Source organism: Juglans regia, chromosome 8, assembly GCF_001411555.2.
Source record: "Juglans regia cultivar Chandler chromosome 8, Walnut 2.0, whole genome shotgun sequence".
Lineage (NCBI taxonomy): Eukaryota > Viridiplantae > Streptophyta > Magnoliopsida > Fagales > Juglandaceae > Juglans > Juglans regia.
The window spans coordinates 12,646,607-12,673,580 of NC_049908.1; the positions used below are offsets into that span (position 1 = coordinate 12,646,607).

The 26,974-nt window shown below is 35.8% G+C and overlaps 1 protein-coding gene across 1 annotated transcript; it reads left to right on the forward strand.

Moving 5' to 3' along the window:
- Positions 1 to 16,321: 16,321 nt before the first annotated feature.
- On the forward strand, positions 16,322 to 23,909 carry LOC109004791 (sm-like protein LSM2). Its single transcript, XM_018983472.2, has 3 exons — positions 16,322 to 16,431; positions 16,655 to 16,813; positions 23,582 to 23,909. Exons 1-3 carry the CDS (start codon positions 16,429 to 16,431, stop codon positions 23,699 to 23,701), a joined length of 282 nt encoding a protein of 93 aa, XP_018839017.1. The 5' UTR covers positions 16,322 to 16,428; the 3' UTR covers positions 23,702 to 23,909.
- The last annotated feature ends 3,065 nt before the right edge of the window (positions 23,910 to 26,974 follow it).

Genomic DNA, 26,974 nt, shown 5'->3' on the forward strand with positions numbered 1-26,974 from the left:
GGTATCGACGAAGGTTGAGATTCAACCCCGTCGAAAGCCATGAGGTTCATCAGTTGGAACTCTCGTAGGCTTGGGAACCCACGGGGAGTTCGAGTCCTTAGGGACTTAATTCGTAGGAAAGCTACCAATTTAGTTTTTGTTATGGAAACTAAATTATTAGTATATAAATTGGAGCAGTTGAAGTATGGGCTTGGATTTTATGGTTGTTTGTCAGTGAGTTCTGAAGGGCTTAGTGGGGGATTGGGACTGTTTTGGAGTCGCGATACTAATCTGGAACTTGTTTCATATTCCAAGCATCATTTTGATGCTTGGGTGGCTGATATGGTTTCTGGTGTCAAATGGAGAATCACTGCAGTTTATGGGCATCTTGAAGTATCTAAAAGGTGTGAAGTGTGGAATCTATTGAAGATAATATTTGCATCTATTAGGGGCCCTTGGTTGTGTTTTGAAGATTTTAATGAGATTCTAATGCAGTTAGAGAAAAGGGGTGGTCGTAATCATCCTGAATGGCAGTTGCAAGCTTTTAGAGAAATTGTTGATTGTTGTGCTTTTTAGAATTTGGAAACTGATGGGTCTTTGTTCACTTGGTCTAATATGAGGGATGGAAGAGGTCATATTCAAGAAAGACTAGACAAATATTTTTCAAATACAAAATGGTTGCTTATGTATCCGGGTTCTAAGATAAGAAATGTCAACACTTCATACTCGTATCATAATTGTTTGATCCTTAGTATTATTAGTGCATTTGAGCCTCAGCCTAAAGGTAGCATTTTGGTTTGAGGCTATGTGGGTAAGGGCAAATGGGTGTGAGGAAGCAATATCGTGTTCTTGGTCTTCATTGGAATATTCTAATTCAATGGAAGGTGTGAGAAATGTTGTTTCTATGTGTAGCTCTCAATTAAAGCAATGGCATGGTAGAAAACTTGGGAATATTCAATCTCAATTGAGATCTAAACAACAACAACAGAATCAATTAGTAGGGGCGATCCACCATTGGTTTCAAAATCTGATTTGGACTCTCTTAAACATGATATAAATCTTCTATTGGAACGAGAGGAGTTGATGTGGAAACAAATGTCAAAGGCTGTATGGTTTCATTTGGGTGATCATAATTCAAAGTTTTTTCATTAGAAAGCTTCCCAAAGGCGATCAAGGAATTTTATTACTCAGCTTCAAGATGATTCAGGTTGTTGGAAAGATGGCAGGGACATGGCTTCTCTTGTTCTATCTTATTTTCAAGGTCTCTTTACTACATCTCACCCTACGAGTATGGATCTTATTTTAGAATTCGTCATCCATAATTCCAACAGATGAAGTATGGTATACTTTATTTTAAATGAACCCTTTGAAGGTGCCGGAACCTGATGGTTTTTGTCCATTGTTTTTTCGAAAATATTGATATATTGTGGGTACTTTGGTTACTAAAACAGTTTTAGATTCATTAAACAATGGGATGATACCTAGTGTCCTAAATGAAACTTTTATTGTTCTTGTTCCAAAGAAAAAGAGGCCTGAAAAAGTTACAGAATTTAGACCTATTAGCTTGTGCAATGTGGTCTATAAGATTATATCTAAAGTCATTTTTCACTAGGCTAAATCTATCTTACCTCATGTGATGTCGGATAGTCAAAGTACTTTTGTTCCAAGCCACCTAATAACTGTTAATGTGCTTGTAACTTTTGAAATATTGCATTGTATTAGAAAGAAAGAAAAGGGAGAAAGGGTATGATGTCTTTAAAGTTGAATATGAGCAAAGCCTACAATAGGGTGGAATAGAGATTTCTTGAAAAAATTATGTTGAAACTGGGTTTTGATCATAAATGGGTTAATCTTGTATTATCATGTATAAATTTAGTCTCTTATAAGAGACTTTTAAATGGGGTGCCTACTTCATTTGAGGCTTCACGAGAATTGAAACAAGGAGACCCATTATCACCTTATTTGTTTGTGTTGTGCACTGAAAGTTTATATTATCTTCTTCAAGCTGCTGAGAAACGAAATTTGATTAAGGGTGTGAAAGTGTGTTGTAGAGCCCTTGCTGTTACATATTTATTTTTTGTAGATGACAACCTATTATTTTTGTTAAGCTACTCAGTCACAAAATGAATATTTAAAACAATTGCTAACAGTGTATGGATTGGTTTTGAGTCAGCAAATAAATATGGACAAATATGAGCTTTTGATTAGCCCAAACACAAGACAGGAAGAGGTCGACGCTATTATGGCCCCATTTGAGATGTTCATTCTCTTCAGCACCATGATAGGTACTTGGGGTTGCCTTCTTTGGTTGGTCAATCTAAATGTAATACTTTTAAGGAGTTATAAGATAGGGTTTGGTAGAAGCTACAAGGTTGGAAAGAAAAATTACTATCTCAGGCCGGTAGGGAAGTGTTAATCAAAGCAGTAGTGCAAGCCTTGACAATTTACACAATGAGTTGTTTTATGCTGCCTAAACATTTGGGCAGGGACTTAGAAAGTTTATTTGCAAAACTTTGGTAGGGCCAACAAGGTACTAAAAGGAAGATGCATTGGGTTAGCTGGTCCAAATTATGCTCTTCAAAAATGAGAATTTGGAGTTATTTAATTTAGCCTTGCTTACAAAACAAAAATGAAGGATAATTCAGAATCCCAGTTCATTGTTGGCCAGGATTTATAAAGCGAGATATTTTCCTTCTACCAATTTATTACATTCAAAGTTGGGTAAGAAACATTCTTATATTTGGAGAAGCATTTGTGCTAGTAAACCACTGTTGGGGAATGGAGGTATATGGTGGATTGGGAATGGTAAAAAGGTTCGGATTTTTCAGGATAAATGGGTTCCACTTTTTTGGTTACCTGAAGCTGCTTTTGAATTAGAACACTAGTTCTTGGAATATAAATTTGACATAATCTGTTTTTCCTACCTCGGTGGCTGCTGAAACTTTACAACTACCTTTACCATTTTGGGAGTGTGAGGATAAATAGTGTGAGGATATGATAGAAGAATAATTTATAGGGATTACCGGATATAATTTCATCTAGTAATCCATGATGATTTATGGTCTTTGGCACGCCTGCTCTCTATTTTGGAAATTCAACAATTGATTTTGCATTATTGAATTCTTAAGCATTACTTGTATTTCTTTCCCTTTTTTTTTTCTTTTGCATGTTAGGGCCCTAAAGAGGTGCTAAGGTGTCGCCTCCTCTTAAATCTGAAAGAAAATATTGATAATTTTGGATCGAAGGCCTTGATTGGTGAAAGATCCTATGGAAGAGTCTATTATGCGAACTAAAGTAATGGGAAAGTTGTTGCGGTGAAAAAGCTTGATGTTTCATCAGAACCAGAGTCAAATACTGAGTTTTTGTCACAAGTGTGACCTGAACTTCAAGTAAATATACATTTAGTATCGTATCTATGTTCATATTGAAATTTAATTTGATATATGACTTTGCTTTAGTTTGTGGTTTTTTTAATAAATATCATTGCATTTATAACAATAGAAGCAATAGCAAACATTTACAATTGGAAATTATAAATTAGCATCTAATTGAACTTGAGCCTGAATAAAATATGGGCATTTATTTCACCATTGAACCGTATTAGCTACCAAGCGAGCATTCCCTTCAAGTAAGTGAGCTGCTTCATTTCATTGTCTACCCACATGAATAACATTATGCGTCGAAAAGGATGAAAGTAACTTTTGTATCTCATAAATCACATTCCATTGCTTTGAAAGTTCGGTTCTTTAAAGTTACTAGACTTCAATGACAATTGAAGAGTCTCCTTCAAATAGCAAGCTAGAAAATCCTAAATGCAAAATCATCTGAAATCCCCTCAAAGCAGCCAACGCCTCAATATCATTAACATCATACAACCCCCATTCCCTCCGACACATAACAAATAACACAACCCCATTTTCATCCCTTACAATAACTCCCACACCCCTAGAAGATTCAGAACGAAACAATGCCCCATCAAAATTAAGCTTTACTGTACCTTGATTAGGAAGTTTCTAAGAGACAACATTCTCTATACTCACAATCAGATGTTGTGTTTTACTCGTAATATACCCCTCAAAATATGCCAAACAATTATCTACAATATCTATTAATACACAATTAGAATTCTAAAATAGTTTTAAATTTCTATACTTCCATCCAGCCCACGAAATAGTAATAAAGTTAGTAAGCAAATCTGAATCAACTTTCATCGTATGCCACACCACATCAATAAAATGATTACCAACCTGCAACAATGACAAAGTTGATGAGTAGCATACTGCCAACACTTTTGTAATCTCTGTATAGCCCCAGAAAAAATGTCTCTCATCTTTCACAGCCAATTGACAAAGTGGACAATTCTCATTTGAGATAACACCATGTTTCAGCAAATTCGCTCTTAAATGGAGGTTATTCTTGCAAGCACATCACCCAAAATTGTTCACTTTGTTCAAAAGATTCAAATGCCAAAAGTGACGCCAAAAAGTTGAAAGATTTGAAAAATGAGAACTTTCAGCTCCCCTCCCCCCGCCCCCAAACAAATAATGTCACAGCTAAATGATACCTCGACTTAAATAATATCTACATTACAGATAAAAGAATAAAAATAAGTGAGAAGTCAAATGAAAAAAAAGACATTAAAATCTACGCGCTACTATAGGACGTAAACACCCATATGCAACCATCAAACCCATATGCAAAAATGGAGCATATGAAATCAGCAAACCGAGCAAAATGAACATAGGAAAATCAAGGCTAGGGTTTTGAATGTACCTTGATGCTGGTATATGATCTGAGAGAAGCTCTAAGGAGCTACTAAAATGAGTTGTGGGATTTTTTACGGTAAATCTAGATTTAGTCGTCGTGCAAGAGATAGGGAGGAAAGAACTTGGAAACACAATTGTGGGAAGGAAAAGAGCCATGAGATACACTAACCGGAAGGAAAAGGGAAATGACCGTGCGACATGAAATAATAAAATATTAGAATGAATATGCTATAGTTCTCGTCATGTATAACTCTAGGGATAAATTTACTATAGATAATCTTCAAGACGAATTGTGTTTAGTTAATCCAATATAGGCACAATTTAATGGACATTCTTCAAAATATAACTTTCACTGGCATTTGACTAAGCCAATACCAGTGCTCTTAAAAACTCAAAATCTCTCTTTTTTTCGAATGTTTGAATAGTGAGTTAAGTTGAGTTGAGTTGAAATGAGATGAGAGTTGAAAATTAAATAAAATATTATTATAATATTATTTTATTTTGAAGTTTGAAAAAGTTGAATTGTTTATTATATTTTGTTTCAAAGTTTAGAAAAATTGTAATGATTAAATGAGATGAATTGAAATCAACTTATTATCCAAACAAGTTTAAAATGATAAATTATTATTCAAGTCTGTGTTTTTTATTTTGTTTTAAATTAACACCTCTAATTTAAAATTTTTGTAATAATCATCAAGGGTTATGGTCAAATTATGTTATACAAGTATTTTACTAAATGTACTCTATACACTGATTTGAAAATATAATTTTTTTCACTTAGTAAAGTGCTTACATGAAATAATTGGATTTGAAAGATAAATTTTAAAATTTAAATTTTACAAATCAAATCTTACCATTGCGATGTGAATGATATACTCTACACACCAACTTTAAAATATAATTACTTTTTAAATTAATCTCTTCGCTAATTTCCTGACAGAGATGCTGATATTACAGTTGACTTTGTGGTTAGTACTAATCAAAACATGGCACGTGATATATTATATACATTTAGCAAGCTAGTAAAACAAAACTTCAAAAAAGATTAAGAATCATTAAAAAAATATCAGTAGATAATTTAAAAATTAAACACTGAAAATATAGAAAACCACAAAAAATATTTAAAAACAACAAGAATCAAACAATTTTATATTCTGAGTTTCTAAAACACATCAATTATAAATAAAAAATTTTGAAAATTGTTAAACATAATTCTTTGAGAACTTAGAAAGGATAAATAAAAATATGGTAAATAAGATAAAAATCAACTAAGATAAATTTTAAAAACAAATAATAATAATAATAAAATTGAAAAACAAAAGGAGAAAAGTTTAAAACAAAATTTAAATTTAAGTCAAATTAAAGAGAGAGAGAGAGAGAGAGAGAGAGGAGAGAGAGGATGGCCACCCACTTGAGGGTGGCTTCTGCCACCTTCCAACTCCAATATGGGGTGGCCGTGGCCGGTCAAATCCATCTGGGGCACCTACGACCACTATAGATTTATTTGGAGTGGCTACGCCCCTTTAGCTTTGTTTCTCTCATTTTTAGTCAAATTCTGATTATTTTAAGATGAATAATTCTATATACAACCGTGAAATGCGTCAACATCGCGTAATCACTTTGAAAAAGAGTGGGGTCAACTATTAAAAAATTAATTTTTTTTATGTGTGCTATGTTTTATTCACTTTTTTCAAAACGATTACGCGGCGGTTGCACAATTCTGACCTAATTCTGAAATATGCATTTCAAAAGAAATGTTTCTATCATTTTGGTAAATTTCTTGAAACATTAGGGACATGCTTGTCATTTTCTATTTCTTTTTCACCTACCTAGGCTGCAAAGAATGCAAACATTAGAATACCATAGGTTACGTTTGGATGTTAAAGTGATCTTAGATAATTTGAATTGATCTATAAATAATAATATTTTGTAGGTCTCATTGAAATATATTTGAATGTAAATAGGTAGAGATGTGTTTAATTTTTTTTTATAGAAAGTTGAAAAAGTAATGAATTGTACCATTAATTAGTTTGAGATGGATTGAGATCACTTAACAGTCAAAGCAGTGATCTCTTGTTTCTTTTTCACCTACCAGAGAGCCTGCTATGAAGGTAAATTATTTCCAATTTTTTAAGAATTGTACTACACATAAGCCCCACACTCATACACACCACTTTAAAATATGTAATTTTACTTTTTTATCCTTATATTTCATATTTTAATTCAATATAAAATATGAGGGTAAAAAAGTAAAATTATATATTTTTAAGTGGTATGCAAAGTGTGAGCCTTATATCTAGAATTTTTCATTTTTTAATGAATCTAATCCCTAATTTTCCTCCCTAGTCCTACACGCATATCAAGCTGATTATGTTAACAAATAATTGTATCATTTTTTTGTTTTGTTTCGGAAAGTATGTTTTTAAGAGCTGGATTAAAAACTATTATTGAAGAGTTTAATTTATTAATTTGTTTTTTTAAGTATTTTAGAATATAGTTTATATATATATAATTATTTATATGTGTGTATATATAATTATTAATATACCAACTATCTCAAATAGTACGTCGAAATGTATCGATATCGAAATATTTCGTTTCAATATCTCAAACGTAATTGTTACCGAAATAGAATTATTAATTTTTTTATTTTTTAAAATTTTAACTGAGTTTTAAATATTTTTGTTCATGTTGACATTGCATTTTTGTAAATGTTTAAGTGCTGACCGTACATAGTTTGCCATGTGTCGAGATTGAGATTTGCCCTTATGTATTTTCTTTTGAAAATAATTTCATGTGCTACAATAAAACTCGAAATTTAACCCCTCCTACTAATTTCATCCAACTTAACAAAAAAACAAATGGCAGCCTATGAAACCAACACGTGGGGTGTTTAATTTTTAATTTAAAAAATATGCTAAAGTTTGGGAAACCAACACGTGCCGGTAAAAGTCTTTTGTAGTATGCCACATGAATTCCAATAATTAAGTGACACGTGAGAAATTAAAATTAAATTTTTAGAAAATAAAAATAAACATATAATAAGATTATACATTAACCAAAAAGTATTAATAATTTTGAGATATTGACGTCATAATCACAGATAAGATAAAGCCTTGTTTTCAAATGAGAGAACCAATTTAGAACCTCCACCCTCGTATAAAAAAATAATGATTTAAATGGAAAAATAAAAAAAAAAGTCACAGAACGAAACCAAAACACTCCATATAAAATAGATTTAAGTTCAAATTTGCATCTCGACAAAATCCTTAAATCAACTCATCTTCCAAGTGTAGCTATCATTTTCCTAAATTTCTCTCCATATGAGATCTACACATTTTCAAAGTCATTTGGTGTAGTTTTTTTTTTTTTTTTTTGAAGTCAAATATACCTCCTTTAATGATGTAACAAAGACAAATCAGTCATTACAGTATTTTCCATATCACTAACTATCTCTATAGGACTATTCTCAATCCACACCCTCTTCTCAGAATACTTAAGTGCTAATTTTGCTAGTTTATGTGCTATGTTATTAGCTTCTCTATACACAAATCTTAACATTCCAATCCAATCTATCAACTATCAACAATCTCACATCTTCAACAATATTTCCATAATCTATATCTCTTCTTCACTATTGGTTGCCTTCACAATCATCTGAGAATCTCTTTCCAAAATTACATTAGAAAGACCTAGCTCTACACATAAGTACCCTACTCTTCTTAAAGCTAAAACTTCTACAATTGTTGGTTTCTTTACATGATCCACAATCGAGCTCAGACATGCCAGTATCTCTCCATTGGAGTCTCTAATAACAACACCAATACCCACCTTTTTGAGACACACATCCATTGCTGCATCCTAATTCGCTTTTACACTCAATTCAGTTGGCTTTTCTCATTTAACCCCCCTTTTGTCTATGCTCCCTTTCATCTGTGTCTTCTATTGATGATTTTGTGCTATAATGAATTCATTTAGTCCCTCTTTGGCAGTTTTTAGGATACTCCTCGTGTCTATAAATTTTTTTCAAACAACCATGAATTGCTTCTTAGTTAGATCTTCCTCATGATACAAGCTACCATCTCCACCTCCTCCACTCCAAGCTACACATTAAGTTTCTTCCATAACTCCATGAGGTTAGACTCATAGCTACTTTTATAGACAAGACTTTCAGATTTAGCCCAGACATCCGAGACTGCAGGACAACTCTAAAGGGCATGCATGATTGTTTCAGGTTCCAGCTCACAAATTGGGCACAAACTAGAATTTATAATATGTCTCTTAGCCAGGTTCTGCTTTGTGGGTAGCAGGTTATGATAGGCCTTCCATAATAAGTGTTTGATAGGAGATTGGAGAAGGATGGTTTAGTGGTCCTTAATACCCCAATGGATACACAGAGTGAGATGGAGGCAAAGAGGGTGGTTCAGACTATGTTGGTTGAATTTGTAACTAAAGTGCTTGATAAAAGAAGTCAAAGAAGTGGAAAGAGTGATGAGGTAAGGATAGTCTTTGAGAAAGGGTAGGAAGTAAAGAAGATTGAAAGGGTGACTGAAAAAAGCTCTGAATCAATGGAGGAGGGCATGTGGTAGCTGAGGCTGCAACTAGTGTACAGGAACTAGCTAGTACTGAGTTACACCTTGCTAACAAGAAGGGGAAGACAAAAATGGGGTGATGGAAGAGAAGGGCACATAATGCAGGTAATCAACGTATTGTTGTCTTATTATCTGATGGTAAAAGAAAGTTGGTTGTTGAGGAGGACCATGATTATGAAGAGGGCCTGTTGAAGAAAGGCAAACATAATGGTAGGGATATGTGGGTGGATTGGGAAAAGATAATGACAGAGGCTGCTAGTCAGCCTCGCCAAGCAAATATTGAGTTGGAACAGCCTAGGGTTTGAGAACCCTCGGACAATTCAAAACCTTCACCTATTGGTAAGGACAAGAAACCCAAAATGATATTTCTAATGGAGACAAAACTAGTAGCATGTAAGTATGATGGTATTAAGAAGAAAATTGATCGGGAGGGTTGTTTTATTGTTGAGCCAAGGGGTAGAAAAGGTGGTTTGGCTCTATTATGGAGTAAAAATGTAATGGTGGAGATAGTCAATTTCTCTCATCACCATATTAATGCAACAATCAGAAGTGAGGAAAAAAGCCTGTCATGGCTATTTACTGGCTTTTATGGCCATCCTGAAGCATGTAAAAGAAGAGCTTCATGGAGCTTGTTGTCAATGTTGAATCCCTCTACTGAGATGCCCTGGTGTATAATGGGAGATTTTAATAAGATTATCTATCAAGATAAGAAGATGGGAGGGAAACCCAAACTAGAAGCACAAATGGAAGATTTTAGGCAAGCCATGGATGTAAATAGTATTTTTTATTTGGGGTGGAATGGGAGTATGTTCACTTGGAGTAATAAGCATTTAGATAATACTTTTACAAATGAGAGGCTTGATAGAGCAACTGCTAATCCAAAATGGGCTAATATATTTCATGACAGAGTTGTAGAAGTCTTGTATGCAAGCCAATCTAATCATAAGGCCCTATTGTTGGACTTAAGATGTGAGATCTCAAGTAGAAGAAGTTAATGCTTCCTCCACCTCAGCTCTAGTAAACTCCTTTTGTAAATCAGCATTCATTTGGTTGGTAACTCTTGGGTCAATATCTTTAAGACATACTTCTATGGCTTCCATCATGGGGTGAGATTAATTGAATAAGTTGCTAAAGTAATCATGAAATACACCCTCTATCTCTTCTTGGTCTGTCACCAGTCTGCTCAATGAATCTGTTATTTTTTTAATTTGATTCTTCCTTCTCCTTTGACTGGCACAAGAGTGAAAAAACTTGGTATTTTTGTAACCCAATTGATAACAGTTTTTCTTTGCTCTCTACCTTCATTTCATGTCCTTTTGTTTTAGCATTGGTCCCATCTCTCATTGCAACTGCATAATCAGCTCCACATTTAATGTCATTCGGTGTAGTTATCATTCCTATTAACTTCTCTTTACGGGGTGATTATCATTAATTTCTACTGTGTGGATCTACACCTTCTCAAATTTATCCTCTCCAAAAATATAGTATGGTAACATACTATTATAAGTATCATATATTATATCATACAATTAATTCCATAAAAATGTATTGCATATTATTATTCATTGGGACATAAACATATCACAAACACACAAATTTTCTCTATAAACTTTCTATGAATGCGTCATGACAAAACACATAAAAGTTCATGCTCATGAAACCATTATGTTCTTCAAGGTTCAAGTCACACATTAATGAAATAATATTTTTCTATGAGAGGTTTAGAAATTACCATATAATGGAAACAACTTTTCTTAATAATAACATTTCATAACATGTTTAATAAAACAAAAGTACCCGTGGTGATTGGAGAGAGAGAGAGAGAGAGAGAGAGAGAGAGAGAGAGAGAGGATGCCCACACGCCCGCCATGTGCGAGAGGGTGCCCCTACCCTGCTTGAGAGGGGGACCACTGCCTTATCTTACTACATAATAAAATGACTTTTATTTTAATCAACCTAAATAGTATTCATGTTTCTTACAACCTCAACTCCAAATTTATTATTTTTTATTTATTTATTTATTTATGATCTTGCAATTTTTGGATATATTTATAGAAGCGTTTACTTATCTTGGTTGGGCTCTTCTTCAAATTCCGAATCTATAGAAATCTAATATAAAATTCTCATTTCAACTGTACGATACCACAACTTATTAAATGGGTTGCCTCCAACATATTTTGTTGGAACATTCCATCATGCCTTTTATTTTCAAATCTAACTTAATTTTTTTCATCGCCTTGAACGAGGGTTATTGATTTAGCAATATATTGCTCATGAAAGAAAATTAAAAAATTTAAGGTACTATCTCAAATCATTGAGCTATTGATCTTGGATAGAAGGTTTTAGATTTTTTTATAGGGTTATTACTAGTTTGGTTCATGAATGATTTTTTATAAAGTTAATATTTAAATTTAAAGAAAACCTTTCGAATGTTTGGACGTATATTTTAATAAAAAAAAAACAACTTTTGAGAAAAATCTTGAAGATGGTTCATTCAGATCTTAAAAAAGTAATGTGATTTATTAAAAGAAGAATTATATTTCTAAACTGATGTAGATAACACACTTTTTTTTAATGTAATGTAAATAACACATTTAATAAAGTGCTTACATGATATAATTTAATTTGGAAGATAAATTTTAAAATTTAAACATTACAATTCAAATCTTACCATTAAAATAATGTAGATGCTTTGCTTAGGAGTGCTACCCGCACCTCCCGGGTAGGTAGCCCTTGGGTTTGCCCCTCACCCCTGCATAGATGAGGGGAAAGTTAGGCCCCCGGGCTTGGCTCTCATCAGTGGGTGCCTTCGTCGGAATGCCAAGGGCAGGATTGGCCCTCGGGCCATTCAACCCTATTGGCCTCAATGGGCACATCAGCCCAAAACCCTGTTATTGGGCCATTTTGGGGCCCAAAATCCATTTTTGAGCCCGTTTTGGCCTAAAACATTATTTGACTTCAATTTTGGCCCAAAATTTATTTTAACTTTTCATTTCAATTGAAATTAAATGCATAAAATATAAAATTAAATGTTATCTCTAATAAAGTTGTTAAGTTCTAACTAATAATTCTCACTCATACAATTAGTATAAAATATTACCCATTAATTTGAAACTATTATAAATTAATCTAAAAATATTACAAATTATCAAATAGTTTAAATGAATAACAATGTTACAAGAATTAAAATACATTATTAGAAAATAAAATAAAATAAAGGTAACAATATGAACTTGAGCAAACATTTGCCAACTCCAAGTGACATCATAAACCTGAAGGAAAAAAAATGAGAATATGAATTAATAACATTATTCACATGAATAATAATTTATACAAGTTCCAATTGTACAAGCCTCGGACAGACATTTTATAAGAAAGTGGACTCCTTGGTGGGGTCCATTTTTCTTACAAAAGGCTTATGCAAAACTTGTGCATTTGAGGCTTATCCCTAACATTATTCTATTAACATATGTACAAACTACAAATAATTAAATAACAAAATTAACAAACCAATGATGGTGTATCAAAGTCAAATTGCAACCGATGTAGATTGAGATGGAGCCTCTTTTCTCAAAGTTGTCCATACAACAATTGAATTTGAAATTAAGTTTGTTAAATAAATTAAACACAATCTATTATAAGCAAAAGCAAAGTAATGAATTAAAAGTGATTATCACCTTCAAGGTGATCAACATCCTTCTCCTCGTAGCTCTTTGCAAAGTCTATCACCTCCCGAACCTGGATTGACTTCTCTTTAATTTAATTCTGAGTGCAGATCAAAGCATCCACAGTGTTAGGAAACAATGAATTCTGAAATGGATCCAATATGTACCCTCCCATGCTAAATGTGGACTCTAAATCTACGGTAGAAATGGAGATTGCCAAAATATTGTGGGTTATCTCTCCAAAGATGGGATACTTGACGAAATTTATCTTCAACCAAACTAAGATATGAAACTCCTCTGCATGTGGGTGTAATTCTATCGATAAAGTATATTTCCAAGTTCGATTGGCTTTCTAAATTCGTTTGAACCTCGTGGGTATCGCCAAACCTCATACCCCACTTGTGCTTTTTCGGCCTATGAGCTTCAGGAAGAGGCGATGCGGTGGACCCATCATACAACCTATTGAGGATGTCCTTAACCCTTAGCACAAGCTTGTCCACCCATCTCTTCCCGACTGCTTTCTAAGCTATACACCATTCTATCAATTTTGTACTATGAGTTAAGAATAATAACCATATATAGCAAAACGTTGATCCTACTCAAATCATCCCAATATTTCTCCTACTTGAGCCTTATGCTCAATGCCATTTTTCGTAAAGTAGAATCAACATTTTCGCACATTTCATCTAATTGTTCTTTCACCTGACAAACTTGTTGACAGTATTCAGTAGATGTTACATATAAAGACCCAAAAATGGTGTATGTCACCTCATAAAAAAGTCTAAGAAATTCTATGAAAACCCAAATATTTTTCCAATCATAATTGATGGGTTGTCCTGATCTCCCTTTGTCCTCATCAAAGTGGCGGGCATATTGTATACCCTCATCACTCATGGCATCAAAGGCCTTTCTATAATGCTCGACCGTTTCCAGCATTAAGAAAGTTAAGTTCCATCTTGTATGAACATCAAGACATACACATCTTCTTACATTAAATGCTCACAGCACTAACAAAGATCTTGAACTTCTCAAGCCTAGACGATAAAGATCTCACAAATCTCACCACACTTCCTACTCTTGCAACTGACTCATGAATATATTTCAAACCGTCGGTCACAATAAGACTCAGGATAGGTGCAAAACACCGAACATGTAAAGTCTCACCACCCAATATAGATATATGTTCCTCTCAAACCTTATTCTTTAAATACTCAAATGCGATATCGTTAGACAAGACATTATTAACCGTTATTATCATCATCAGCTCCAAACATCACTCATTTATTCCAGACTTCATCGTCTTTCCAATGGTTTCACCTTTGTGATTGGCAATTAAACAATACCTAAGAATCTTTTTCAGTAAGTGCCAATCACTATCTATAAAATGAGCAGTAAAATACATGAAATTCAAGTTTTTGACCGATGTCCATGTATCAGTGGTGAGGCAAATTCTTTGACCCTTCAATAAAATTTTTAACAAACCTTTCTCTAGGCCATATAATTTAAGAACATCAATCACCACTGTGTAACAAGAATGAATGTTAAACCTAGGTTTTAAGTGCTTAGCAGGCTTGGAACCCTTCACCCTCCACAAACCAAAAGGGTAGCTTGTCTATCATGATTATACCAGCTAAATGAGTCTTACATCTCTCCGAGTCAAACTTCACAAACCCCTTCTACATACTACCCCCACTACTCCCATCCGTTATCTTCTTCAGTCCAATTTCCTTCTAGACTGATTCTTTTCAAGTACTGAATGTCTTATCAGACTCTTATTGCACTGTTCTTCTAAATGATTTTCAACTGGATATATCATATTGTTTATAGTGACATCCATAAAAAACACCACAATGATTACACTTTGCTTGTAGGTCATTCGGTTCACCACCCTTTAATTTGATAAAATATTTCCACATGATGGAAATATGTTTTTTCTTTGGTGGAGCCATGGGTGTAGGGGTAAGGGTAGGTGTAGGGGAGGTGGCACTAGTGCTAGTATTTGGACTTGATGCAAAATCACCACTATCCATGGATTCACAAACAATCAAATACTTGACATAATGCAAAAAGCACACAAAAAATAAAATAGACAAAAATTACACAAACTGTTATGGGTTTCAATTTCACATAAATTAGGGTTTTTGATTGAAACTCTAAAATTTTTCCAAAATCAGATGTTCAAAACTACAAACACTGAACTTCAAACATCAATCAAACGCCACAGCATTCAAAACACAATATCATACTTCATTGTTCTCATCCTCTATTGCAAAAAAATAAAACAAACGGATTTCGATTTCGAGATATTTACAACTATAAGGTGGGATGGAGAGCAAAGGGTTTCGACAGCAGTGATGGTGTGAGTTGCGGTGACGGAGATGACAAGTAAGAGTTGAGAGGGAGGGTATGAGAATAGAGAATAGAGAGAGAGTCAAGACAAGGAGGGAAATGGTTTCATTAACCCTTGAAATGAAACGACGCCTTTTTGGGATACCTAGCCATATGGGTGAAAACTCAGGTTGGCTTGGGCCCAGCTCAGGCCCATCCCTTGGCACTTTTAATAAGCAGGCAGATGTCGTTGCCTGCCCCAAGTAGGGGCTGGACAGGTGGGTTGGGCGGGCCATATGCAGAGGCCCTTTCATCAGCCCTAATGTACTCTAGATATCTGCTTGAGAATAAAATAATTTCTTATTAAAAGATTAAGGGAAGGTTTGGATAGTGAATTGAGGTGAAAGTTGAAAGTTAAATAAAATATTATTAGAATATTATTTTTTACTATTATTTTTTTTTAATTTGAAAAAATTAAATTTTTTATTTGATTTTACTTGAAAATTTAAAAAAATTGTAATGATTAAATAAAATGAAGTGAGTTGAGATGATTTTGATATCTAATCATCTCCTAAGAATGAAAATTTAAGATTTATTTTCTTTAAAATTTGAGAAAGTGGTGAGATAATAGAAATATGTTCGAAATATAATGCTTTAGGGCTAGTTTAGATAGTATTAATCATTATTTTATTATTATGTTTTACAAACTTTTTTATTACTATTTAATATTCTATTATTAATTTTTGAGTTGTGCTATAATGAAGTCTTATATTCTACACATCACTTAAAAAATATGTGATTCTATTTTTTTATCTTCATATTTTATATTTTATATTTTAGGAAACATGAAGGTAAAAAAATAAATTTATATATTTTTAAATGGTATACAAGAATTTGAGATTTTATGTATTGAATTTTTCTTAATTTTTTACTATTATTATCTAATATCATCTTACCTGACCAAGCTAAAACTTAAAAATTGAGGAGAGATTTTCTTTACTTCGTTCTTTCTCAGCTTTTCTCACTCCAACCACGACTGCGGACTGCGGGACTGCTCGAGCGCACACACGAAATCTCTGTCTCTCTGTGCGAAGAAAAATGGTAAACATTATGTATATTCGTTTGTCTCTCTGTTTTTCTTACTTTTGTTCCTACTTCTTTTTTCAAGTATACAATTTATGATGTTCCTCCCTCTAACTCTGCGTTGCTCTCGTATTCTTGGTTTCTTTTCTCCGATTCGACCTTTATTTTGAAAAACTTTTGTTTCCTTTTGGTTTCTGACATTTGGGTCCTTTTTCTTTTGGTTCTATTTTGATGGCTGCAGCTGTTCTTCTCTTACTTCAAGGACTTGGTGGGGCGAGAGGTGACGGTGGAGTTGAAGAATGACCTTGCGATCAGAGGGACTCTGCACTCCGTTGATCAGTACCTCAACATCAAGCTTGAGAATACTAGGGTCGTCGACCAGGACAAGTATCCCCACATGGTATCACTCTTTCTTTTTCAATTTTCTATGCTATAATAGTTTTATGTTCTAGGGTTTGTTACTCTTTTATGCTTCTGGGGATGTATATGTGTTTGTCTTCTAATTGACTTGCTTTTGGTCTTGGTTTCTTTAACGGAATGATAGGGGTATTTGTGTGTGGGATTTGAAATTGAGTTTAGGTTTTGTATCGATTCTGATTTGTATATAGTTAATTATGAATTATATTTAGCCAGTAATGAGACTATTGGTGGGAGGTGTTAGCCTTGACACTGTTACCTTCAGATGGTACGGAATCATTGAACTGGGTGTCTATCTGTTTGCTTTCTAATGAAAAGGATATTTGGTCAGATTTCTTGTCATCGTTTATCTTTTCACATTCTGGCACTGCTATCTTCCCATCAAAACAACAATCAAGGTCCAAGTGTCTTGGAGTAAAAAGTTGAATTCTTCTTACCTCTTCTTTCACCTTGCGGTTACTTATATCCTAAAAGAATAAGTTTTAATAACCAGGCAACTGTTTATCCCTCGGAATAAAGTTTTAATCGTTCTCCTTTGATGACTGTTCACAGTCAAAAGAAAGGTTTTCTTGAGAGTTAATGTTTTGCTGCATTTGAATTGATTTGAACTTCTTAACTTGGGGAACAATCTGGAGAAAGATTTGAATTGACTTTTGTAGTTATAATTATGTACACATAATTTATTTGAGTAGGATTACTTATAAAAAATATATATATATTTTAGTAGGATTTATTGGAAGACAAGGGAGAAAGATATGTAAATTGGGTATCTCTTTTGTCTGATGATATGGTCGGGAGATATCGATGCACCGTGTTTCTTTTATTAATAAGCATAATGTGTAAGAGGGTGGATTTCAGCTCACAATTCTCTGATTTGCATCCTATTATCATCATGTAAGTTTTAAGTTTATGATGGGGCAGTATGATGAAGTGGTGATTGAGTCCAAATGTTTCATCGTGTTAAAACTTAGAGAGGGTGCTGTGCGAGTAACAGAAAGAAGTTGGAAAACAGAGTACACGGTGGAGTTGGGGTACTCTTCAAATCAGTGGCTTGTGAAGGTACTGGAGGAGTGCTTAAGCAAGGGGAAGAAGGAGGTTTACTCGGCAACTCGGAATGGTTTCTCTAGTCTTATAGCACAACGTTGTGTTAACAGGCGAGGGAGATTTCTTGAATTATCCGAGTACAATCAGGGAGGGAGGAGAAATGTCATTTGCATTCCTGAGGGTGATAACGGAGGGGGATGGAGGAAGATGAGGGAGAAGCTGAAAGAGAAAGGTGCGGATGGCTCGATAAGGGTTGGCGTGCATGGAGGAGGGGGTCGGAACCTCGGTAGTGGGGCTTTGAGACATAAAGATTGGTCATATAAGGAGGCGTTGTCCGTGAATATCAACCAGCGGCAGGGTGGTGGGAACGTGCGTGAGCGGCAGGGTGGTGCGAACTGGCGCGATGGCGGTGGGAACCTGCGTGAAGAAGGTGCGAGAGCTACGGGTAGAGGACAAAGGCCATGGCAGAGGGAAGGAACGCTGCATCCAAAGTGTATGTCGTGCCATACGTTGTGTCAGGAGACGTGGGAAGTCAGAAAGGACTTGGCGGATTTGCGGGGACTGATGCATTCACTGCAGAGAGATATGGCTACAATAGTGAATTTTGCCGGGTCTATTAACGCAATGGAGGAGACGGTGGTTTTAAAAGGGAAGGAGAAGGTTCATGGGCCGGGCTATCCTATGAACAAGGCCCAGTTGAAAACAAAAAAAGGTAAGGGCTGGGCTGTGTGGAGAAAAAAGAGTGGGCCGACGCGGCCCAAATCCAATCTTAGCAGCCCGCCCGTAATCACTCGGGCTGATGGGGCAGGGCCTTCTAGGCTTTCTGGTCAGCAGGTACTTGGGCCTGGGCCGGCCCAGCCCAGGAATGCAGGACTCGGGTCAGAGCCGCCCTCGAGCCCTAGCAGATTCGGGTCTGAGAAACCCGTTTCGTCCACGAGCCCTAGCAGGCTCTCACCCGAGCTGAGCAGCCTCGGGTTTGTGCCGGATAGTCAACCGACGGCGCTGGGTCAGCCGACGGTTACACAGACAGTGCCGACGGTGGCAGTTGTCGCCGATGAAGCGACGCCGGTGCTCTTCGCGCAACAGGCGATGGTGGGTTTCGAGAATCGACTTTCTCCACCTCATGTGGGACAGATACCGCCGACGAAGGGAGGCGGGGGTTTCTCGACTCAGGTGGACCTCTCAGTGAGACATTTGGAGGAGCTTGAGGTGGATGAGGAGGAGAATGATTCGGATGATTTTATGCACTCCGTGGAGGATGAACTATTCATCCCTGAGGCTTGCGGTTCTGAGGAGCTTTCGGTAGGGGGTAGCTTTCAGGATAACAGAGTGGGGAATCCAATCCCACTGAACTATTATTTTCCAGACCAAGTTTCAGATTGGGTGATACACAAAGCAAAGGAAATTCGAAATGTGGTAGGGATAGATTGTGATGGGTTTGAGGAGCAGTTCATAGCTTTGTTAACTGCTATGGAAGCTGGTCACCGCCAAAATAAGAAGGGGGAATCGAAGAAAAGCCGAGAATTGAAAAGATTGATGTGGTCGATGAATTCGGAAGGTGGTTCGAGTAGGAATAGGGCAAAAGGGAAGGGGCTGAATATTTCTCAATGAAGCCTAAGATTGTTTCTTGGAATGTTCGGGGCCTCAATGTGGTAGAGAAACGTCTTCGGATTAGACATTTAATTCGTGAGTGGAAAGCGGATATTGTGTGCTTACAGGAGACAAAACTGAAAATGATCAACAGGAAGATTGTGAGGAGTTTATGGAGCAACATATATGTAGATTGGGTTTATTTGGCCTCTTCAGGGGCATCGGGAGGAATGGTGGTGATGTGGGACAAGAGAGTGGTGGAGAAAGTGGAGGAATATATAGGGAGTTTTTTGATAGCGTGTGCATTCAAATGTGTTTCAGATGGTTTTTCGTGGGCATTTGCGGGGGTATATGGGCCTAATCTAGATTCAGACAGAAGCATGTTGTGGGATGAGCTTGTAGGGGTGTATAGTTGGTGGGAGCTCCCTTGGTGCATTGGAGGGGATTTCAATGTGGTTCGTTTTCAAAGTGAATGTTCTGGAAGTAGAAGATTGAGACCAGCAAGTTTGGAGTTCTCGGAGTGTATTTTTGACTTGAATTTGATTGACCTTCCACTTGTTGGGGGTGGAGCAACTTGGTCAAATAATCAGTCTTGGTCCCGATTGGACCGTTTCTTAATTTCACCTGAGTTTGAAAGTCATTTTCCTGATATCTGGCAAACTCGTTTGGCACGCCTAGCATCAGATCATTGGCCAATTTTGCTTGATTGTGGAGGCATTCGTAGCGGTAAAAGGTATTTTAAGTTTGAGAATATGTGGTTGAAGTCTGAAGGTTTCGTGGATAGGGTCAAACAATGGTGGAGTTCGTATCATCTTGAAGGTACACCTAGCTACATTTTTGCAGGCAAATTGAAAGAGTTAAAAAGAGACCTAAAGGTGTGGAACCAACATACTTTTGGCAATGTAGAAGACAATAAAAATACAAAGTGGGAGGAAATACAGGAGTTAGAAAGACTTCAAGAAGGGAGACCACTTACTGAGGAGGAACAAATTCATAAATCTAGTTTGGCTGTAGATCTTGAGAGGATAATTCTACAAGAAGAGATGTCGCGGCGCCAGAAATCGAGAGCCCTTTGGTTAAAGGAAGGGGATCGGAACACAAAGTTCTTCCATAAAATTGCAAATTCTCATAGAAGAAATAATAACATTGAGATGCTGAAAATTGAAGGGGTCGAGTGTAGAGAAGAAGAAGCAATAAAAGACCATGTGGTAAATTTCTTTGAGGTGCTTCTAACTGAACAGGTGGGGTGGAGGCCGACTTTGAATGGATTGGTTTTTGGTAATATAGAATTGGAGGAAGTTGAAAGGATGGAAAGGGCATTCGAAGAGGTAGAGGTCTATGATGTAATAAAGAAAATGGCTAAAGATAAGGCACCCGGTCCTGATGGTTTCTCCATGGGTTTTTACCAAGAATGTTGGGAGGTGATAAAGGGAGATCTTATGAAGGTGTTTCAGGAGCTTTTCTCGATTGGCAAATTTGAGAAAAGCCTCAACACCACTTTCCTTGCTTTAATCCCTAAAAAGGTAGGGGCTTCTGAGATCTCTGATTTTCGGCCTATCAGTCTAGTGAATGGTACGTACAAGATCATTGCTAAAGTACTTGCTAATCATCTGAGTGGGGTCTTGGGACAGATTGTCACTAAGCCCCAAAATGCCTTTGTAAAGGGTAGACAAATACTTGATGCGGCTCTAATTGCTAATGAATGTCTGGACAGTCGTGTGAAGACTGGTAGCCCAGGGCTTATGTGCAAGTTAGATATGGAGAAGGCATATGATCATGTGAATTGGGATTTCCTTCTATATCTACTGGGTAGGTGCGGATTTGGAGACAAATGGAGGTCATGGATCAGGTGGTGTATCTCTACGGCAAGATTCTCAGTGTTAATCAACGGCAGTCCAGAGGGTTTCTTCCCGAGTTCGCGTGGCTTGAGACAAGGGGATCCATTATCTCCATTACTCTTTGTTATTGTTATGGAGGTACTAAGCAGGATGATCTCAGCCTTAGTGACTAATGGTAATATGAGTGGTTTTCAGATTGGATCGCCGAGTAGGGGTACCACCACCATCTCACATTTACTGTTTGCAGATGATACGCTTATTATGTGTGATGCCGAGACAGAACAGTTGAGGGATGTGAGGGCATTGTTGCTTTGTTTTGAAGCAGTGTCTGGTTTAAAAGTGAATTATGATAAATCTGAGTTGGTGCCTATTGGAGAAGTTCAAAATTTAAGGGTAATGGCTGGTATAATGGGTTGTAAGATAGGGTCTCTCCCTATGAACTATTTGGAATTACCTCTGGGTATAGCCTCGAGGGCGCTTTCTATTTGGGATACTGTGATTGAAAAAGTAGAGAGAAGATTAGCAGGTTGGAAGAGAATGTATTTGTCAAAAGGGGGCAGGATCACGCTTATTAAAAGTATGCTTTCCAATCTACCCACTTATTTCTTATCCTTATTCCCTATACCGGCCAGCATAGCGGGACGTCTTGAGAAGATACAAAGAGATTTTTTGTGGGGGGGCCTAGGTGAAGAGTTCAAATTCCATTTAGTCAAGTGGGAAATTGTATGTCGTCCAATCTCCAATGGAGGATTGGGTATTAGAAATCTGAGGATGTTTAATCGGGCACTACTTGGCAAATGGTTGTGGCGGTATAACAAGGAACCGGATGCCTTATGGAAGATTGTGATTGAGAACAAATACGGTGGTCTCGAGGGGGGTTGGTGTACTAGAGAGGTGCGAGGGGCCGCTGGAATGGGATTATGGAAACACATTAGAAGAGGATGGGTGGTTTTTCATCAACATACAAGATTGCAATTGGGTACAGGTTCAAAGATCAGATTTTGGAAGGATGTTTGGTGTACCAATTGTACTCTACAAGACAGTTTTCCTACACTTTTTGAGATTGCAAATGCTAAAGATGCCATGGTGGCGGAGGTAATGGAAGTTGTAGGTAGAAACATCTTTTGGAATATCAATTTCTTCAGGGCAGCACAGGATTGGGAGATGGGGAGTTTTATAGACTTTTATAGCCTTTTATACTCTTGTCGCCCAAATACCCAACATACAGATGATTTGTGGTGGTGTCCAACAAGGAAAGGAGTCTTCACTGTTAGCTCCTTTTACAAGGTACTCACACAAGTGCCTGACAGTCAATTTCTTTGGAGAAAGCTCTGGTGCAATAAGGCTCCTCTCAAAGCTTCTTTCTTTGTGTGGACAGCGGCTTTGGGGAAGATTCTTACTACGGATAATCTGAGAAGACGAAACATAATCATAGCAGACTGGTGTTGTATGTGTAAAAGAGGGGGTGAATCGGTGGATCATTTACTTTTACATTGCGAGGTAGCCAGGACTATTTGGGATGCGGTGTTTAACAGAATAGATCTAGCATGGGTGATGCCAGAAACTGTGATGGATGCTTTGGCCTGTTGGACTTCAATTCGAGGAATGAGACAGATTAAAGCGGTTTGAAAGATGATCCCAAACTGTATTTTGTGGTGCTTATGGCAGGAGCGCAATGAGAGGATTTTTGAAGACAAAGAGAGATCAATAGCAGAGCTAAAAATGTTATTTTTTAGGACCCTTTGTACTTGGGCTCATGCTGTGGACTTTAATGGCATGGAGTTTCATGAGCTTCTAGTTTATAATGTTCCCACCTAGTTAGGATGGGAGCAGCAGAACTTTTCTTTGTAATTGACACTTTTTGGATGAATATATACTTATTTTACTTATAAAAAAAAAAGATATCGATGCACCTGCTATTAAGTTTGCTCTGGTGAATAGAATGTTGCATATAAAAAAGAAAGGAAAAGAAATTGTGACAACAAGATGTTCGTGCACCACCAATTTGAATTAGGTTGCAACTTTGCAAAAGGTTATTGTGTGTGTGTGTGTGTGTGTGTGTGTGTGTGTGTGTAAGTCGATTAATATTCAAGCCTACATATTGAAGACGAAGTTCTTTTCTTCCTCCATGAGACCCAATTCTATTTATATTTCTTTGGTGGGGTGGCAGGGGGAGGAATGATCATGGGGATGGAGGCAGGTTTTCTGTAAATATGTTACTTCTTCTTAATCAGTGTAAATCTTCTTGGGGATTGAATATTGTTTCTGCTGAGTGGCAGCTTTCAGTGAGGAACTGTTTCATAAGGGGGTCTGTGGTGAGATATGTTCAACTACCTCCGGAGGGAGTCGACGTTGAGCTGCTTCATGATGCCACAAGAAGAGAAGCTCGGGGTGGCTGAATAATGATTTGCTGTATCCTATAAACGCTTGATTCAGGTTACTCATGGCTGAAACTATTGGTTGTAGCAAATTATGCGTTGTGATGTGATTTATGATTAAACAAGCCTAGGATTATTCTGCTCTTAAGCTGGTTGCTATGTAACTTGTATCATATGGCTCGAAATCTTTGTTACAAAATCCCAATACTTTTTGATTTTAAGATTGCAAAATGCTGAGACGATGAGTCCAACTAAAATCTTAGGTTTTTAGGATCGTAAATCATTTAGAGTGGAGATACTTGTCGGGAAAGAAAAATTTGGGTGATCTAGTGGAGTTCCAATGTTTTAATGATTTTATCCAACCCAGAATTACTGAATTTGGATTTTAAACTTGAGTCCATATACGAGGATTTGACAATACACTGGATTCTATTAATATACCAAGTCAAAAATTAGTGGGGTTAAAATTACTCTCTGGTAGGAGGAATAGGATTGCTGACCTCTAAACTACGTCTCCATAATTTCTTATTAGGATATTTTATTTTGATTGGTAATTTCTTATTAAGATATTGTTCATGTGGAGAACTTAGGTCTCATTTAGATGTTAAAATGAGATGAGAATGTGAATAGTAATGAAATAGTTTGAGTTAAAATGTTTTACGAGATTTTGAGAAATGAGAAAAAAATTGAATAAAAATATTATAGTTAAAATATTGTTAGAATATAATTTTTTAATATTATTTTTGTTTTGGGATTTGAAAATTTTGAATTTTTTTTGTGTTTTGTTTGGAAGTTTTGAAAAGTTGTAATAATTAGGTAATGATTAGATGAAAAAGTTGAAAATTTAAAATTGAAGTATTTGCGTTTGTAGTGTTCGGATGTTGAGATGGGATGAGATGGGATAATTTTGCAATCCAAACGGGGCCTTAATGCTATTAAGCATTTTATATACTTTTTAACCTTGTATCTATAAAATCACAGTGATCTTTTACTGCATGTCTATATTATGGGGTTGTAAGTTTAATAGATTATAAAATTTTACTATATATGGTTTAGGAAAAACAAATCACACCCTCATCCCACTATGATGAGGTGGCATTACCCATTAACTTTTAAGTTTCTTCTTTACAAAAATAAAATATAATCCAAGGATGATAAAAGTGTCAATATTTTACATAGTAGGATAAGAGTGTGGCATGTAGCGTTACTCATAAGTTTATTAGATATGGTTGATGATGATCACAAAACATATTATATATATAGTAATTCTAGATATAGTCATGAGTTGTGTAAGTACTGTGCACTCTTTTTGAAAAAAAATGGAGTCCACCATTAAAAAATTAATTTTTTTATATGGATCCTATATTTATTTATTTTTTTCAAAAGGAGCGTACGGCGCTTGACACTATATGATTACAAATATCATTTCATATATATATATATATATATTTGTGTGTGCAGATATGCAGCATGCTACTGAGATATATGTTTGAGTTGTGTTAAACGGGGATAATATTCATGATTTCTTGTCTCTAATTCATCGCTCTTATAATGTATTCAAGTGTTCTTTTGTACGCTTCTTGTGTACAGGGTACATGTCTATTTCATTCATATCAATAAAATTTATCTCTTACTTATAAATATATATATATGTTTGAGTTGTGATTTGTCTATAGGGTATGCTTGGGGAATAAGATGAGATGAGAAATATGTGAATAGTAGTGAAATAGTTTGTGAATAATAATAAAATGGTTTGAGTTATAATGTTTTATTGGGTTTTGAAAAATGTGAGAGAAAAAGTTGAATAAAAATATTATTAAGTTAAAATATTTTATAATTTTTAAAGATTATATTTGTTTTGATATTTGAAAAAGTTAAATTGTTTTTTGTATTTTGTTTGGAAGTTTGGAAAAGTTGTAATGATTAGTTTGAAAATGTTTGTATTCGAGTAATGTTTGGAAATGAGATGTGATGAGATGAGATGAAAAATATTATCAAGCATCTCCTAAGAACCCGTTCTTGCCTATTCCATGTGATGGGAAATATTTATGTTCTCTATGATGCTTCGTTCCCTCGGCAATGAAGCATCTTACTGCACTGTACTTGCATTAAATTGGGGTACTGGTTCTATACAAGTTAATGTAGAGCATGCAGGCTAGCAAGAACTTCATATCCTATTTATTATGGGGGTGATTGAACCTTATCTCTGGAATGCAGAATAGATCCCTTTGTTTTTTTTTTTTTTTTTGGTATGCAGAATGGATCCTATTTTGGAATAGCTATTTCATAGCTTCAATAATCCTGTTGTTTTGTTGCTTTGATGAGCCCCTCTCTCTCTCTCTCTCTCTCTCTCTCATGTCCCAAGCCCAATGGTTCCACCGATAGTCACGTGGGACCTTCCCCGCACTATGCTCCAATCACCATGTCCATCATATCCCAACTCGCTCTTAGTATCAACCCTTGATTTTCTCATTCAGCTTCTTTGATTACCCTTGGGTCATGGGTGGCCTATTTTTGTCCCCTCCTTCCTTGTCATTTCTCAGTTGTCCTTTTTCTTTCCCTTCTCAATTTTCATTCTTTCTTAATGTTTTGGACTTGGATTTTCTGCTACGAAGAATTTCGTGGTTTTTTTGGAGTTAGATTTGGCAAGCTTCTAGTGTTTTTTTGTTTCCTTGGTTTACATCCAGCAAGCCTTCGGTTCTTCCAAGAGGACCAATCACTTGTGAATGGATAATGCATTCACTATTAAATTATGATTCTATCCCATTTTCACAACCAAGCAAATAAACAGTAACTAATAAATTATGATTCTAGCCCATTTTCACAATCAAGCAAATAAATAGTAACAAGTAACCTGAGTGTTGCCACCAACAAAAGAGGGGGCGACTTGAGTTGTTTTAAAAAATTAACTATTATAAATTAAATAAACAATATAAATTGTAAATAAAATGCTAAGCAGCAGTATATATAAAGAGTAAAGAAAAGAGAGATGCAAATTCAGTATTTCAACGAGATTTACCTTCATTACCTACGTACTCGCCTCAAACAACCTTTTGAAGATTCTCAAATTTACTATTCAACCTTCTTAAGGTAGAGTAGAAATTTATTACATTTTTTAGCAATACCACTTCAAAGAATTTGTATAGAGCACCTTTTACACTTACAATCATCTTACGAATGGTGATTCAGCTATTTCTTGTGCAGAATTCTTACTACACTCACAAGGTTTACACATATCCTTATATTGTTTATATAAGAGTTGATAATAAGTAGGTTATCAGTACACTCCTCAAT